Source organism: Lacerta agilis, chromosome 3 (assembly GCF_009819535.1).
Source record: "Lacerta agilis isolate rLacAgi1 chromosome 3, rLacAgi1.pri, whole genome shotgun sequence".
In the NCBI taxonomy this organism is placed as follows: Eukaryota; Metazoa; Chordata; class Lepidosauria; order Squamata; family Lacertidae; genus Lacerta; species Lacerta agilis.
In genome coordinates, this window is record NC_046314.1 from 31,555,984 (window position 1) to 31,571,209 (window position 15,226).

The following is a 15,226-nucleotide window of genomic DNA, read 5'->3' on the forward strand; positions in this document are numbered from 1 at the left end:
TTAGGGCTTATGGAATGTACTATTTATTATCATGTCATGCTTTTGATGAACTCTGAGTTAAAAGTTCCTGCAAACATAAAATATATATGTGTTTTCAAAAATGTAATTGATTTTAAATCTATATATTGCCATTTCCTGTGTTTTTATTGTGCAATATCTTTCAATGTGTTCAGAATACAAATGATCAGACTTGTTGGAAAGGATGTGGTGCTGTTAGCACATATTGGCACATGTGGTGGGCGTGCCTCCATGCAACTACTTGCTGGACACAAATACTTAAGGAAACTGAAATCATCATTGGCCATTCATCGGTCCTAGACTCTTCCATCTATTTTCTCAGGACTTAATGCTGACCTCCCTTTAAAACCTTTTGTAATTTTCATTTTAGCTGCAGCTAGGCTGGTTCTGACACAGGGATGGAAGGATGTTTATGTTATTAATGGGAACTGCTGGTATAAGAAAGTTTTGCTCTTAGCCGCCTCAGAAAAACCTCCCATCCTCTTAAGCTTTTGAAGGGGACTGCTAAACCAATGGCTTTGCTGCCACTTGGTGGACCTTTGTGACGCACATGAGCAAACAACATATGAAGCCATTTATCCCACTGAAGTATTACTTTATTTGGCAATGCCTATGACATATGACTCTTTGACTAATTGGTTCGAATCATGCCCCCCCCTTCACCTGACTGTGCTTAACAAGATGACGTCCCTCCTTTTCATTTATACATAAGGCATTTCCCTCTCTGCTTTGGACTTAACTTGGTTTTCTATGAACCATTTTTGTTTAGTATGTTCAGTGTTATTCTATTTTTTATGTCTTAATAATGAAAGGTATTTAAAAATAAAGTCCCTGCAGACACAGAATAATTAATATGTTTTTTTTTCAAAATGATAAAATTGTAAGTCTTTATATGGTCTTATTTGCTGCGCTTTTATTGAGCAATATCTTTCAATAATCAAAATGAACAATTTAATGTTATTAAAACATTAGCTTTCATTATGAGACTGGAAGGTAAGTGCAACTATATTTAGTACAATGCTGCTAACATCTTGTGTTACATTGGGCTCAAATGGACACTACTACCCTGTTAATGGTGACCACTGTTTTTGCCCTAGGACTGCTCATGGCCCTAGAGAGCCAGTGTGGTGTAGTGGTTAAGAGTGGTAGACTTGTAATCTGGTGAACCGGGTTTACATCTCCGCTCCTCCACATGCAGCTACTGGGTGACCTTGGGCTAGTCACACTTCTTTGAAGTCTCTCAGCCCCACTCACCTCACAGAGTGTTTGTTGTGGGGGAGGAAGGGAAAGGAGAATGTTAGCCGCTTTGAGACTCCTTCGCGTAGTGATAAAGTGGGATATCAAATCCAAACTCTTCTTCTATGGCAAATGGAGCACCTGTTATTTGCATGTTCGGACATTTAAACCTCCCCCTTAAATAAATCCAGACAAGACTCAAATTTTGGTTTGGTTTTTGGCAGAATTTAGGCCACAACTTTATTGAGTACAGCAAGGGAGTGGTTGGATAGGCTCTGGTTCGACTAGCTCCTTGCACCGTGGCAGGTAGCGCTGACCCAGGGCACCAGCATAGGTCAGCCTAGGATGAACACCCAGATAGGCAGAAAGCCAGGGACATGCTATGTCCACCACCCAGATGTCCCCCCTGGTCTCAGGCACAGGCACAACCCCTCTCAGGGTTGACCAAACCATTGAGTCCTTGGATTCCTTTAACGGAATACCCTTCACATAGGGATGGCAAGAGCGTTCCCCCATCCCTATCACCTGAACCACAGCCTATCCACAACCTTACAAGTTTTGATGATTTACTACGTGGCAGGCGAAACCCAAATGGCACCAGCCAATCAGTCAAGTGGGGAAAATTCATGCCATGCCCCTGTCCCAACGACAGATGACACATGATGGCATAGCAAGGTCAAGCGCACAAACCCTAAAAATAGGGAGAGGTGGGAGGGTGTTCCAATGCACACACCAAAAGAGGAAGCTCTAGGTAACGTGTGTGGGCATATATAGGCCCCTTGATCTGTCTAGCTTGCGTCCCATAGGCCTGATTAAACCCAGGATCAAGGGACCTACCAATAGGGTGTTGAGGCTGTCCAATCATCCCCACCCACAACACAAGGGTTTGGTTGCCAGGTCTCACCGCAACACGTGCCCTCTTTAAGGGAGGACACGATTTAGCAAGCCACCTCAAACATCCTCAGTATTACTTGAGGGAAAGCATATAAATGTTTTTATCTAAATTCACAAACTACTTCACTCAAAGCTGATGGGATTTAGTAACACAAGAGGTCATGGTTAATGTGATCACCTAGACATACTGTAAAATATCTCAGACAAATGTTAGAAGAAACAAATAAGAGCTCCTGAGGTCTCAGTGTGTGTGTGCGCGCACACTGTTAAAAAGCTAATGTTGATCCATAAGGAAAAATCTCCAAAGCCTGTAGTTGAGTAACACCTTTATTAAGACCCACAATAACTCTTCATCAGGTATGAAGAGTTCTTGAGAGTTTGCCACATTTTATTTTTACTTTTTGGTTGATTCTAATAAAAGTGTTACCCAAATGTGGGCTTCGGAGCTTTTTGCTGCTATAATGCAGGGACAACTAAAGTGGGGTCTTCCAGGTGTTATTGGACTCCAACTCCCAACAACCTCAGCCACTAGGCCCAAAGGTGGGCCAAAGATGAGTCTACTCCCAGTACGTTTCCGAACACAATTCAAAGTGTTGGTGCTGACCTTTAAAGCCCTAAACGGCCTCGGTCCTGTATACCTGAAGGAGCGTCTCCACCCCCATCGTTCAGCCCGGACACTGAGATCCAGTGCCTAGGGCCTTCTGGCGGTTCCCTCACTGCGAGAAGCAAAGTTACAGGGAACCAGGCAGAGGGCCTTCTCGGTAATGCCGCCCGCCCTGTGGAACACCCTCCCAGCAGAGGTGAAAGAGATAAATAACTATCTGACATTCAGAAAATACCTGAAGGCAGCCCTGTTTAGGGAAGTTTTTAACCTGTGATATTTTAATGTATTTTAATATCTGTTGGAGGCTGCCCAGAGTGGCTGGGAGGACCCAGCCAGATGGGTGGGGTACAAATAAATTATTATTATTATTATTATAATAATAATAATAATAATAATAATAATAATAATTACTACTACTACTACTACTACTACTACTACTAACATCTGGAGGAAACCATGTTGGCTACCCCTGCTATAAATGAATAAAATATGTTGTGCCCCTTGTGCTATTGCTTCTGATTTCCCTAAATCTGATAATTCAACACCAGGGAAACAATACTGTGATGTGCAGGCCCTGTTGGCTGTGCCATCTGTAGCATAAGCTAGGGAGGTGGTGAAACAATATGGGCCTTCTTGGTGGAGATGCACCAATTACAGAACTCCCTCCTAGGGAATATCAAGTCTATCTTCACAGTTGATATTTTGAATTCCAGGGATTTGGATAATTAAAGCTGTAGGGTTTGGGGGTTGTGGTTATGTGGGTCATCACTGCTGTTACTGGATTTTATCTGGATTATTATTTGTTAATATGTAATGGCTTTGGTCTTTATGTTATGCCATCCTGTGCTCCAGATTGGAGGAAAGATGGGATATAAACACAGTAAACAAATAAGCAAGCAAGCAAACATAATGTGATATGAAACACAATGGCTACTTTTCTTGGCCTCCCTAAATGTCTCCATTCATCAATGTCCAACTAACACAGCTATTTCTATTAGAAGATAGTGTAAGTATAGTATGTTGAGAAGTATAGCTAGCAAACATGACCAGGACAGTATAGGCGGCAGCCACCTCATTTACTTCAAGTTTATGAAAACAACTCTGTCTGCATACAAAAGTATTTAATCACACATGATTAGTAAGCAAAGATGTATCTTAGGAGAGGTAGCCACAAATATAATTACTAGTGATTGCTACCTTGGAAAACATGTATACCACATATGAAATTTCAGTGAAGTGATGCCTATATATAATTCCACTTGTAATCAGATTTCACTTGTCTATAGGTTTTTAATTGTTCTCTTCCATCATTTTATTCCAGACTGCTTGAAATTGTTTTATGATTTGATAAGAACACAAGGTGGGGAGTAGAAGGGGTGTGTGTGGAATTGTAAGCCTGAATGTTCAAAATCTTCTCATTTTTAACTCCCAAAGAAGAGACAACTTACAGGTTTGTAATGCAAGCACAGGGATGACAAGCTTTAAAGGCATCATATGAGACAGAATGGTAATCATAGTTCTCTAGTTGGAGGGCCTGTTATTTCCACCTGTCATAGAACTCAATGGAAATTGGCTGTTATCTTATGATGGGAACAATTCCCTTCTGTATTCATCACATTAAGCAAACAGCTTATATCTGATTTTTAAAAAACAAACAAACCATACTTGGCAATTTAGGCACTAAAAGTTTTGAAATTCAGTGCTGTGGTGGTGGTGGGGGGAGCCAATAGGTGAATCATTGAGGAAAAAAATATTTATTTCTCTCTCTCCCAAAACTCCACCCATCATATCTTTTATTGTTTTAAATCATGCAGAGTGGGGTTGATGGTTCTTGCAGACCCAAACACCTGGAGGGTACACAGTTGAGGGACTTAGACAATTCTTCTCAGATCCCTGCTGTTCTATAAAAACACAGCTTTAGAATGAGCATGCATCTTGAATTGATATAAAACTAGTGATGGGTAAATGGAGTTTTAGGATTAGGTGGAGGGCTCTCTTCATCACAGTAGAGTTTTTGTGCAGCTCCCATTCTTTTAAATTGATCTTAGGGCCAAAGTTTCTTCGAGAATTCAGTGATGCGAATTCCTATCTTTCTTCTTTCTCACAAAGTAGCAATGTATGTTTGCGGGAGAAGTTGGTCCATGTGGTCAGAGTATGTGTGCTGGATTCTACACTTTGTACCACAATGCAACCAAAATTCAAATTTTCTCCCAAAGCTGGATTCAGCCACGGAAGGAAAAGCCTACAGGCCCATATTCATGGAGCTCACATATAACATCTAGTTTGGTCCTAAGGATGCAGGAACTTCCCAGTGAGTTGTGCCCATAACGAAGTCTCAGGAACTTCTCAATGAGTTGTGCTCATAACGAAGTCTCAAGTAGCCTCTCTTTGCTAGGCTCTATGCTAGCACCAATATCTGCTATATACTCTAGACCAGTGTTTTTCAACCCTTTTTGGGCAAAGGCACACTTGTTTCATGAAAAAAATCACAAGGCACACCACCATTAGAAAATGTTAAAAAAATTAACTCTGTGCCTATATTGACTATATATAAAGTAATTTTTCAATTTTTCCCACGGCACACCAGGCAACATCTCGCGGCACACTAGTGTGCCGCGGAACAGTGGTTGAAAAACACTGCTCTAGACATATTATCTGGGTGAGTTAATCATTCCTGGAATCTTTGCACCAATGAACAAACATGTCCATTCATACTAACAGCATCATATTTAATGTCCAGTTTATTTTAATCATATACTGTACCTTTTTAAAATATGTTGGTTTTTCTTTGCGCAAACTGGCAACAAGAGATAATAATATAGCATTAAACAGACTGATGAAAGTGGAATCTTAATGATCCCCGCCCCTCTCTTAAACTCATTGTTTCTCTTCTATTGTGTTGAGATGAATGACGGGAGTAACAGAAAGGTAGAAGCAAACCAGGATTTCTGAAAGCAGTGTCAGAAATAACTGAGTGGAACTGCTACAACATGCCAGGCCTGGGACACAACAATACAGGAGAGTGATTGGAATCACTAAATGCAGGCACTGTGCCTGCTTCAAGAAATGTTGCCTTCATTTATACCTGATCATCTTAAGGCAGAAACGGGAAACCTCTGACCCTCCAGATGTTCCATCATCCCTGACTCCAGCATTGGCAGCAGGAACACCTGGAGGGCCAGGGAAATCAAAATAAAGGACATCTGCAACCAGCAGTCCTTTTGCTGACACCACCTTTCAGGGGAACAGAACAAAAATCACAGCAATCACGTCAGACTGGATGAGGAAGCCAGCTGCCACAAAGACTGAAAATATCTAGCTGCTAAGCATATGCCTGGAAGCCTATCTCAGGAGTGTGTGTTTGTGTGTGAATTCTCTGCGGCCATTGCTGCAGAGCTGGTCAAAGAGCAATATAGGCAGGGGGACCGGGTAGCGTTTGAGAGTTATAAAAGCCAATGATACCACCTGACTAGAACAGAAGCAGGAATACCTGTTGAACTGGGGACAGCACTCTGAAGGACATTTGCTTCCCAGGATCTCCCTTAGCTGCCACAAGCATCAGGGCTGGGGAGAGGATTTCATCTGTCATTGGTCACCCAGTGGTCATCCATTAGCTGCTATCCATCTAATAACTGGGAATCATGGCTAGTCCAGTTCCCAGAGCAGCAACAGCAGTAGTATTGTCAGTAAAAATATGGTACTTGGTAGACTGGGGTGACAAGTTAGGAGAACATCTGCCCCTAGGACAAACCACCTTTCAGGGGAGCAGAGCCAAGGGTATGATATCAATGATAATGCTTAATATTCCAAGTCTCTTATTGTAAGGGCAATATAATATGCTTATAAATCTGATTGTGAACTGCTTTGAGAGCCATTGTAACTGAAAAGTGGCATTCAAGTATTGCAAAGCAAACAAATATCTGATCATTGACCATACTAGCTGGGGCTTATGGAAGCCAAGAGATGTCTAACAACACCTAGAAGGCCAGGGGCTCCCCACCCCTGCCTTAAGAAGGAGGGAAAGGCAAAGGGTGTGATTAATCAACCAGATGATAATTATGATGCAATCCAAGTTTCAAGATGTTGTCAACTCAGTTCCAGGTTTTCTTTCATGTAACACAAATTCCACGAACATGCATAGCAATCATGTTATACACCGTACCCAGTTATAAAAGATTCACATGGATCCTTAATCACTGCAGAAAAGCATTTTTAAGTTGCAATGGTGCACATTATCTCTGTAAAATATGTTGATGTCTAGATTTTTGGGTGATTCCACCCCCACCCCACCCCCGGCAATGTTCTTTCTCCTCAAAAAAAGTATAACATTATAAATATTTTTCCTACAATGTTAGATCACCATAACGATTTAACTACTCAGCAAATGACATATTACAATGATTTTGTCTACAGTCGATATGGTTAAAAATCAAGAGTTGGGTACAGTACCTTGGCTTTGTCTCTCATAGAACCCTTCCCCAGGATTGACATTTTTGCACCTGTTTCCTCTTGTAACCTTTTCAAGGAATTTCCTCTTGGTCCAAGCAATTTGCCCACAAAATTAAACTAAAAAATAAAACAGAATAGGGAGGGATGGAAGTTAGAAAATGTTGGTTTTTGGAAGTGCAGTACATATTGAGAAGCAATATATTGTAGATGGCATACTACTGAGAATAGAACAGCATCCTCAGTTTGCAAAGGATGGATGTGCAAAGTGGCAGGAAGGATCATAAAGTTTCCTTCCCAAGTCTGTTTTTTTCCTTTTCAACTCCATATTCCAACTGCATTTCCCTACTTGATCACCAAAACCATTGATAAGGGCAAAAGCGGGGTTGAGGGTTTCAGGGAATGTAAGAAGATGTCATGGATGAAGAGGAGTGGTGGGAGGCACCAGCTGGGAACCCCCCAGGGAACCCCCAAGAGAAGAATGCTCTATTTTTCATATCTTCCAGAATATCTTCTAAACTGGTCTCATAAATTTGCAGAGTAGATATTAGCTTGTACAAGGGGAAGAACAAAATTAGATAGATCACCAGTACAAAATGATTACCGGTATCATCCTAGATCTATGGTCAAAGAGCTGCTAAATCAGTCACTTTACTATTTTTGTAAAAATATTATGGTAAATGCATTGCTGTTATAAATGTAACCCCTTTAATCCTACAAAAGCTGGAAGCTTGTCTTTAGGAACACAGGAGGTTTCCTTATAGCAAGTCAGTACAGCCACAACCCTACCTGCTCCATCACTGAGCCATAACCCTTTTCTTGAAGAGACTGGTGCAATATTTGACTATTTGACTTTATCAAAGTGTTCTAGAGAAAAACACAGGCGCAGAAAGCCCATATGCTGGCCCAGTTCCATCAAACAGATGGCCAATGATTCTAAGCAAACATCTTTCAGAGTGCAAGACCATACAGATATAACAAGCTATTCCCTCTGTTTTCAGTCTAGTAATTTTCCATCGGAATTTGGTAACATGTGGCATGTAAATAAAGGAATTTAAAGAAATGGTATATTTTTTTCTGGTTAAATAATAATAATAATAATTAATAATGGTGCTCCATTTCCAGTGCAGGGGAATATAATGAAGGCCTCCGGTGGGGGGGGGGGTATGACTGCAATGTATTTTCCTCTCTTACATATATTTATTATCCTCTAAGCTTTTTAAAAAAAACCACCAATGTTGCATTGTATAATTTGTGTGTGTGTTTTTATCTAGACAGATTGTAATCAGCTTTTGAAAAGCAACCGATTATGTGGCTGAGTGCATCTCTCAGGAGAGACACTCCACATCGATATGGAAGCTTAGGTCCTCCTCCTGGTGGATGCCATTATTGCATCACTTAAAAATAGAATTTTGAGCAGGACCTCCCCAGCATAACTCAAATATAGAGGGAGAAGACGCTTCATGTGATATTCTAGACCCAAACCATTTGCTTACAGAATGGACTTACTGAATAAAATACTGATGGTAGAGCGTCCCAACCTAGCTGATTAAAAAAGAAAGACTGGCACATATTCACGTATGTTACATCTCCAAGAGGCCAAACTGGTTGGTTGGTTGTTGTTGTTTTGCTAAAGCTGAGCTGAGTTTTCACGAGTTTCCATTTTCACATCAGAACTTGCCCTTTGGCATTGTAGAACATTTTGTATGATCAGTGGGCAAATTATGCAAAGGGAAAAGAAAAGGGGGGAGCAGCATATTGAGAAGCTGTTTATGCAAATGCCATTCAGTCTCTAAGCTAGTTTCAAAGGTCTAAGCCCAGGGATTCTCCAGATATATTACACAGCTCTTTTGAAAACATAACCAGCAGCTTCCAAGCCCTGTGCAGATACGTTTCTTTTACATACATCCAAAAAAGGAAAGTGAAACTGTTTTGTGTACTTTTCATTCAGTTGCACTTTTCCATATGTAAATTCCTATTAAATTTTATCCAGTAATATTTCAATATAATTTATATACAGAAATGCACTCCATGTTTAGCAAACACACTAGAAAATTCTTATGTGAATTCAGACATCAATCACATTGCCATATTGGAGACTGATTCACCAATGAAAGAAAACAGCACCATTCTATTTTAAGTCAAAGGAGATTGCTATGCTGCAAGGTCTATCAATGGTTTCATGAAACGTTCTTAATTACATGATCAGTCTGTATTATGTATTATATATAACCTGGCCAACATCCAAGTTGGAGGAGACTTAATTATTTCAGAAATTGTATATCAAAATCTAATTAAAGGATGCATTATAATTCACTGGAATTTTGATTTCATCATTAATAGCAATTATAATTAAGGCAGCACTTACATAGTAATTTGCATGTTCATAACGTAGTGCAAACATTAATTTTCTTATTCAAGTCATGTTCATATTCAAAGGAAAGTAGTTATTTTAATGTGACTGATGTGCCCATACTCATTAACATAGCTTTAAAGAGACAGCATTTATTTAAAAGCAGTTCTGTTTAATCTCAAGGCAATGTACAAAGTTACATTTGCATGCCAAGGTCCCATGACCCCACAGTTCCCTAGTGAATAAATAAAGCACACAATAAGTGGATTTTTGGTAATGTTGCAGGAAAATGACCAGAAAATGGGCAAAGTCTGTTCAAATATATCTCACTTTCTGCTCAAAAGTATCCTGCTCCATCTCCCCCAGAACACATTTACGGGGCATATGGGAAAGAAGAGAGGGATATTGTTCCACTGCATGAGGAGAAAACAATCTGCTTAGCACTATATGGTGTGCAACTCTATATACATAATTCATTATTATTTTTTATTTAAATAAATTCACACATCGCTTACTCAAACAAAAGACCTATATGCAGTTTACAAAAGTCTCTTAAGTAGCTTCTTAAGTTAGAAGTTACAAATTAGCAGCTGCAAATTTTTTGTACAGTGGTGTCGGAATACACTTCGTGGATCCGTTAAAGATCCGCGGTTATTTGTTTATTTTAATGGTTATTAAGAACTACTTTTCGTATCCTTACACTTAAAAGTGAAAGTGAAAGTAAGAATGAAGAGTCATTTTGCCATTAGGATTATTCCGCCTTTAACTTGTAGTCCCGGTAATGTTTCAAAGTTATCAATGAACGTTTATCCTGCTTCCCGCCTTTTTGGAGGGCAGCAACAGTGGTTTTATTGGTTGAAATATTTGTTGTGATGTCATACCTGTTCCTAAATAAAAGGCTGAGGCTTCCCGCTTAGGCACGTTCTTTTACGTTTTTCCTTAGTTCGTTCAGTTGAAGCTTAGTTCAGTCAAGTTTAGTTTAAGGGTTTTGGGAGCGGGCTGGACGGGCTGGATGGGTTTCTTTTAGTTAGGTTTAGTTTGCGGAAGATATTTCGGTGAGGTTTTATTTAGGCTTTTAGGTTTAGCCTAGGGCTAGATTTGCGGAAGATATTTCGGTTTAGTTTTATTTAGTTAACATCGCGGAAGAATTGGCGCGCAGGGACTGAGAGCTTAGGGAAACTTAGCTTAGGGCCAGAAGACGAGCCTATGTGGGTTTTGCCAAAGCCACTAAAGATAGATTCGGTGTCTGTCGTCAATTTGGGGAAAAGGGTAAAGGTTTCAGGATTTTTTAATTTCTGCCAGAGAAATCTCATGCTTAAATATCATCCTTGGTTTGGTTTCCTTTATTGCTAAACGTTAGTGCAGGAGGTTACAAGTAGTTCCAATTCAGATTCGAGGCATCCATTAGTTTTCAAGGCATCAATTTTATTTTGAGGCATTCATTCACTCACGCACCTTCGGAGTCATTTTCCGTCTTACTCAGCTACCTTCGGATTGTGAGACTTGGCCGGCGCCCGTGCTCATAAGCACGCGGAACGCTGGCCGCTTTTCCCCCGCAACTGGTACCTCGTGCGTGGGCAGCTTAAGCTCACGCACGGGCAGCTCCAGCACTGAACCCCGGCACAGTGGTACCTCAGGTTACAAATGCTTTGGGTTGCAAACGCTTCAGATTACAAACTCCGCTAACCCGGAAGTAGTTACCTCGGGTTGCGAACTCTGCCCCAGAATGAGAACGGAAATTGTGCGCCGGCAGCGTGGCAGCAGCGGGAGGCCCCATTAGCCAAAGTGCACCTCAGGTTAAGAACGGTTTCGGGTTTAGAACGGACCTCCGGAATGAATTAAGTTTGTAACCCGAGGTACCACTGTAAATGGGTTCTCTTGTGTCCTCTTTTTTTGGAGATATGCAAGTGACCACACTTCCAAATAGAAAAGCTCAGATAAAGCCAAGTATTTTCCAAAATGGGGAAATAGCTTGACTTAAATGGAGTCAACGTGAATCAGTTTTGTCCACATCACACTCACAACTGAACTACAGTGCATAGGTTCATTTGCATGTGGTGCACTCATTAGCACCAGAACAAGTGCAGAAAAGAGAAGAGGCTTCCCCCTTGCCACTCCAAGTCCCTGGAACATCACCACAGTGCAGGCCAACAGGAAGGAAGGGGGAGAGGCTGGGAGAGTGAAGGTTTATGAGCAAGTGAATGGAAAGGGGGCAGAGGAGAATGGAAAGGGGGCTTAAGAGGGTGGAAAAATTCTGTACATTGCTATATTTTTAACAAATGTTTGCCAAAATTATTTAAATGCGAATTTCTCAATATACTTCCTTTCAAAATGTGCCTTATTAGGTATACTTTGATAGATTTGAACCAAGTACTGCATTTGAACATTTGGAAAGTATGTGGATAATTAAGTTCTGATAGGCACATTAGTCTGGGAAGTATGGACTGACTGGGTTGATTTGTCTGGAATTTGCAAAGATTGAATTCCTCAAGCATACCTAGTATGAATTTACACATATGTTAATATTTCTTAATGATTGTGTATCTGCTAATTATTGAGTCTGTCTGATGTATCAGTGGGCAGCTGTGAAGGGTGATCTATGGACAATTGATCTGTCCTCAGATATATTTATTTATTTTTACCGCATTGGTTTGATGTGCTGCTGTTCGTTTGTGGGGAAATACCACATACTGATGACTTAACACAACATACGTACAACAGGAAAAGCACTGGGGCAAAAACTGAAGTACTGTAACTATTAATAGGCTGTAACTGATTAATAACATCCAACATATCCTAGCACATTTCACTTGTAACTTTTATCAAAGGACAGGATTTGGCTTTCAGTTTCTAAGAGGATTATATAGTTAATACTCAATTGGCTTCTAAAATAACATTACAGGAAGCTTCACTTCCATTGCATAACAATCCTCTTTTTGCCTTAATATTTAGACTTGATAAGACAGTGTTTAACAAATTGTACAAACCAGGACCAACTCAGTGACAGAGGTACCCAAATCTTATGTCAACAAAAAGGGATAATGGATTAAAGAGGTTATCTTAGCATTTCCTGAAAACCTACCATTTCCTTTAACTTTAAGCTTCAAAACCTAAACCTACAAAAACGTGTGTTTGAAAGGAATTCAGGAACCTTTCTACTCACATAGCATAGTGAGGGAATAAAGCAGGCTTTATTAGAGACATTCAGCTAGTATGCTGAATGCTACATTCCATTAAAACTGGGTGGGATTGATTTCCCTGAGTGAAAATGCAACATGATTTAGGATGGCATCAAGGTAACACTGAATTAGTCTACTACAAGAGTTGGGAGCTACAGGCCTGAGGGCTGAAAGTGGAAGCTCCAGGCCTTTCTGTCTGGCCCACAGGACTCTAACAGGATGCCCCCTCAAGTTTGTTTATGTACTTTATTAACTTTCATTAAAGATGTCTGGAATATTTTTTTAATGCCAACAATTAGAAATAAATAAAAAAATGACAAAGCTAGATTCTGGAATTACACCCTAGTGACACTTGCTTTAAAGAATAGTAAGTAGCATAGCTTCCATCTTCCTTTTTGTTCAATGGAACTGGAATCTTGTTTTCTACTATAGTTAAGAATTCCATGTCATATACAAGTCTTCATTAATATTGCGTGCATGCAAATGAATAGTGCATCAGTGTTACACTAGCTTATGCAATATCATCTTAGTAACTTGGAACAGAAGTAGTTTCTTTGCCATTTCCCTCAACATTCCCTGGTGTTTTATTTCTTTAAAAAAAGGTTTTGCATTAAAAGCTTGCATCGATAAATTAAATAAATAATAAAAGGTTTGTTTGCTTACTTATTACTAATTTCTATACCGCCCTTCATCCGAGACTCACAGGGCAGTTTTCAATATAAAAGCACAAAAACAACAACATAGTAACAAACACATACACACAGGCCACAGATTGTTTAATTAACCGAAGGCCTAGGAGAAGGCTTGAATATCCTCAAACAGTGATAATGCTTGCTTTCCTTTATGGAAAGATAGGAGAGGTGGGGATGGGGTAGAAACATCTGGTTTTTCTCTGGCTGGCTTGTAGCTTGTTGCACAAAGGTAACACATACTCCTTGTTCTGCCCATTTTTAATTCTGGTCCTGCTCATCATTCCTGTGTAGCTTGCAGGAGGTTGCCAGTGAGGGAATTTGGCTTATCCACTGTAAACTACTGAGCACTCAAAATGTGGGAGAGCATTTTTTTTAATGCCATCATTGCCATCCTTGTAGTCAGCTAGGGTTTACACTTTTCTTTGTGGGCTTCTTGTAAAAGCCACTCGTAATGTGTGAAACCTCCCACCCTTTTCACTCTCCTGCAAATAAATTTTAGCATCCTTTAAAATTCCTCAGATGTTTTGCCCCAGTAGGAACCACCAAATTAATCTCAGTTTTCACTCAAGACAGAATTCAGAGGCAACAACTGAGATGAGAATATCTTCCCATAGAAATTTCACTGGTATTATTAAAACCTGTTTCAGTGTCTGCTGAAATTCAGCAGGTGCTTTACCCAAAGGGAAACCCTCAGATTTATCCCAAATTCTGAGTCAATTCTACTTAAACATATACAACGACCATTCTGTAAGTCACAAAGGGAGTTTAAAAAATATATTCAGCCTAAAAATGAAAAATACCATGGCAGAATAAGTAGTTTTGTAATAAAACCAGTTTCCTGAACCCACAGGAATCACTGCACTGAGCAGTACTGACAGCCACATCTCAAATTCACTTACACAAGAACAAACATCATATTGATTTACATGGGACTTACTTCCACTTAAGTATGCTTAGGATTGCATCTTATTGAGACAGGTGCATTATTATTTCCTTGGTACTGTTTCCTGACGGTCAGGGACCCCTTGGCTCTCATCTGAAAGCAGCAATTTGTTCACTTTCATATTTCATAATTTCAAGCTTATAACACAGTTAAAAGGTTTTGCCTTACTGAAAAAAATGTGCTTATATGCATTCCTGTTTGCTTACTCCCAAACATGAAAACCTACAGACTAAGATCCTAGCCTGTGATTGGTGAAAAGACTGCGGCCAAACCTTGAGCTAAGACATAGTTGTTTACAGCAAACTCTGCTTACTTTCTGACATGATGCGCCTTTAATCTGCCATCTGGTCCTATAGCAGCAAATTATTGTTATTTTCTTGCAGGAAATCAGTGTGTTGTGAGCATTCCACATGGAGCCTTCAAATGATCAAACCTGTCATTTTATACCTTCAGCCTAAGCAACCAGTCCCTGGAATGGTACTTTACATTCAGCTGACTTCAGGGGAGTGACAAAATAATTGTCTTTGTCAAAAATGGCAACATAAACGTTTGGTTTCCTTTGTGAAGCAAACTGGGATTCAGAGGGAGAAAATGTCACCAAGTAGCTGATTCTGTTGCAACACTAGCTTCTTTAGGGCTTATTCACATCAAGCACAGGCCTGTGGATTAAATTGTGCTTAAATTTAAGATCCATTCATTCACACCCCAAAAGCTAATTTATGAGCAGCAGCTCTGTATTGCAGTTCCATAAAGCTAAGGGCTGTGTGTGTGGATGATGTAACCATATGCTCCACATGCTCTGCCCTAGGTGCCAAACAGCTTCCACACAGCTGCGGGTGCACAAGAAGGGGACTGGAATTA

General features: G+C 40.1%; 1 protein-coding gene across 4 annotated transcripts in view; it reads right to left on the minus strand.

Annotated features, from left to right (window-relative positions):
* KHDRBS2 (KH RNA binding domain containing, signal transduction associated 2) overlaps nucleotides 1–15,226 on the minus strand; it is a 317,562-nt gene that overhangs the window by 177,876 nt on the left and 124,460 nt on the right. For all 4 annotated transcript variants that reach the window (XR_004426194.1, XR_004426193.1, XM_033143192.1 and 1 more), the window contains exon 3: nucleotides 7,202–7,318. Coding sequence is in view for 2 of the 4 variants with exons in the window: in XM_033143192.1 (XP_032999083.1) it covers nucleotides 7,202–7,318 (117 nt within the window). In the remaining 2 variants the exon portion in view is untranslated. The remainder of the gene's footprint in view (nucleotides 1–7,201; nucleotides 7,319–15,226) is intronic.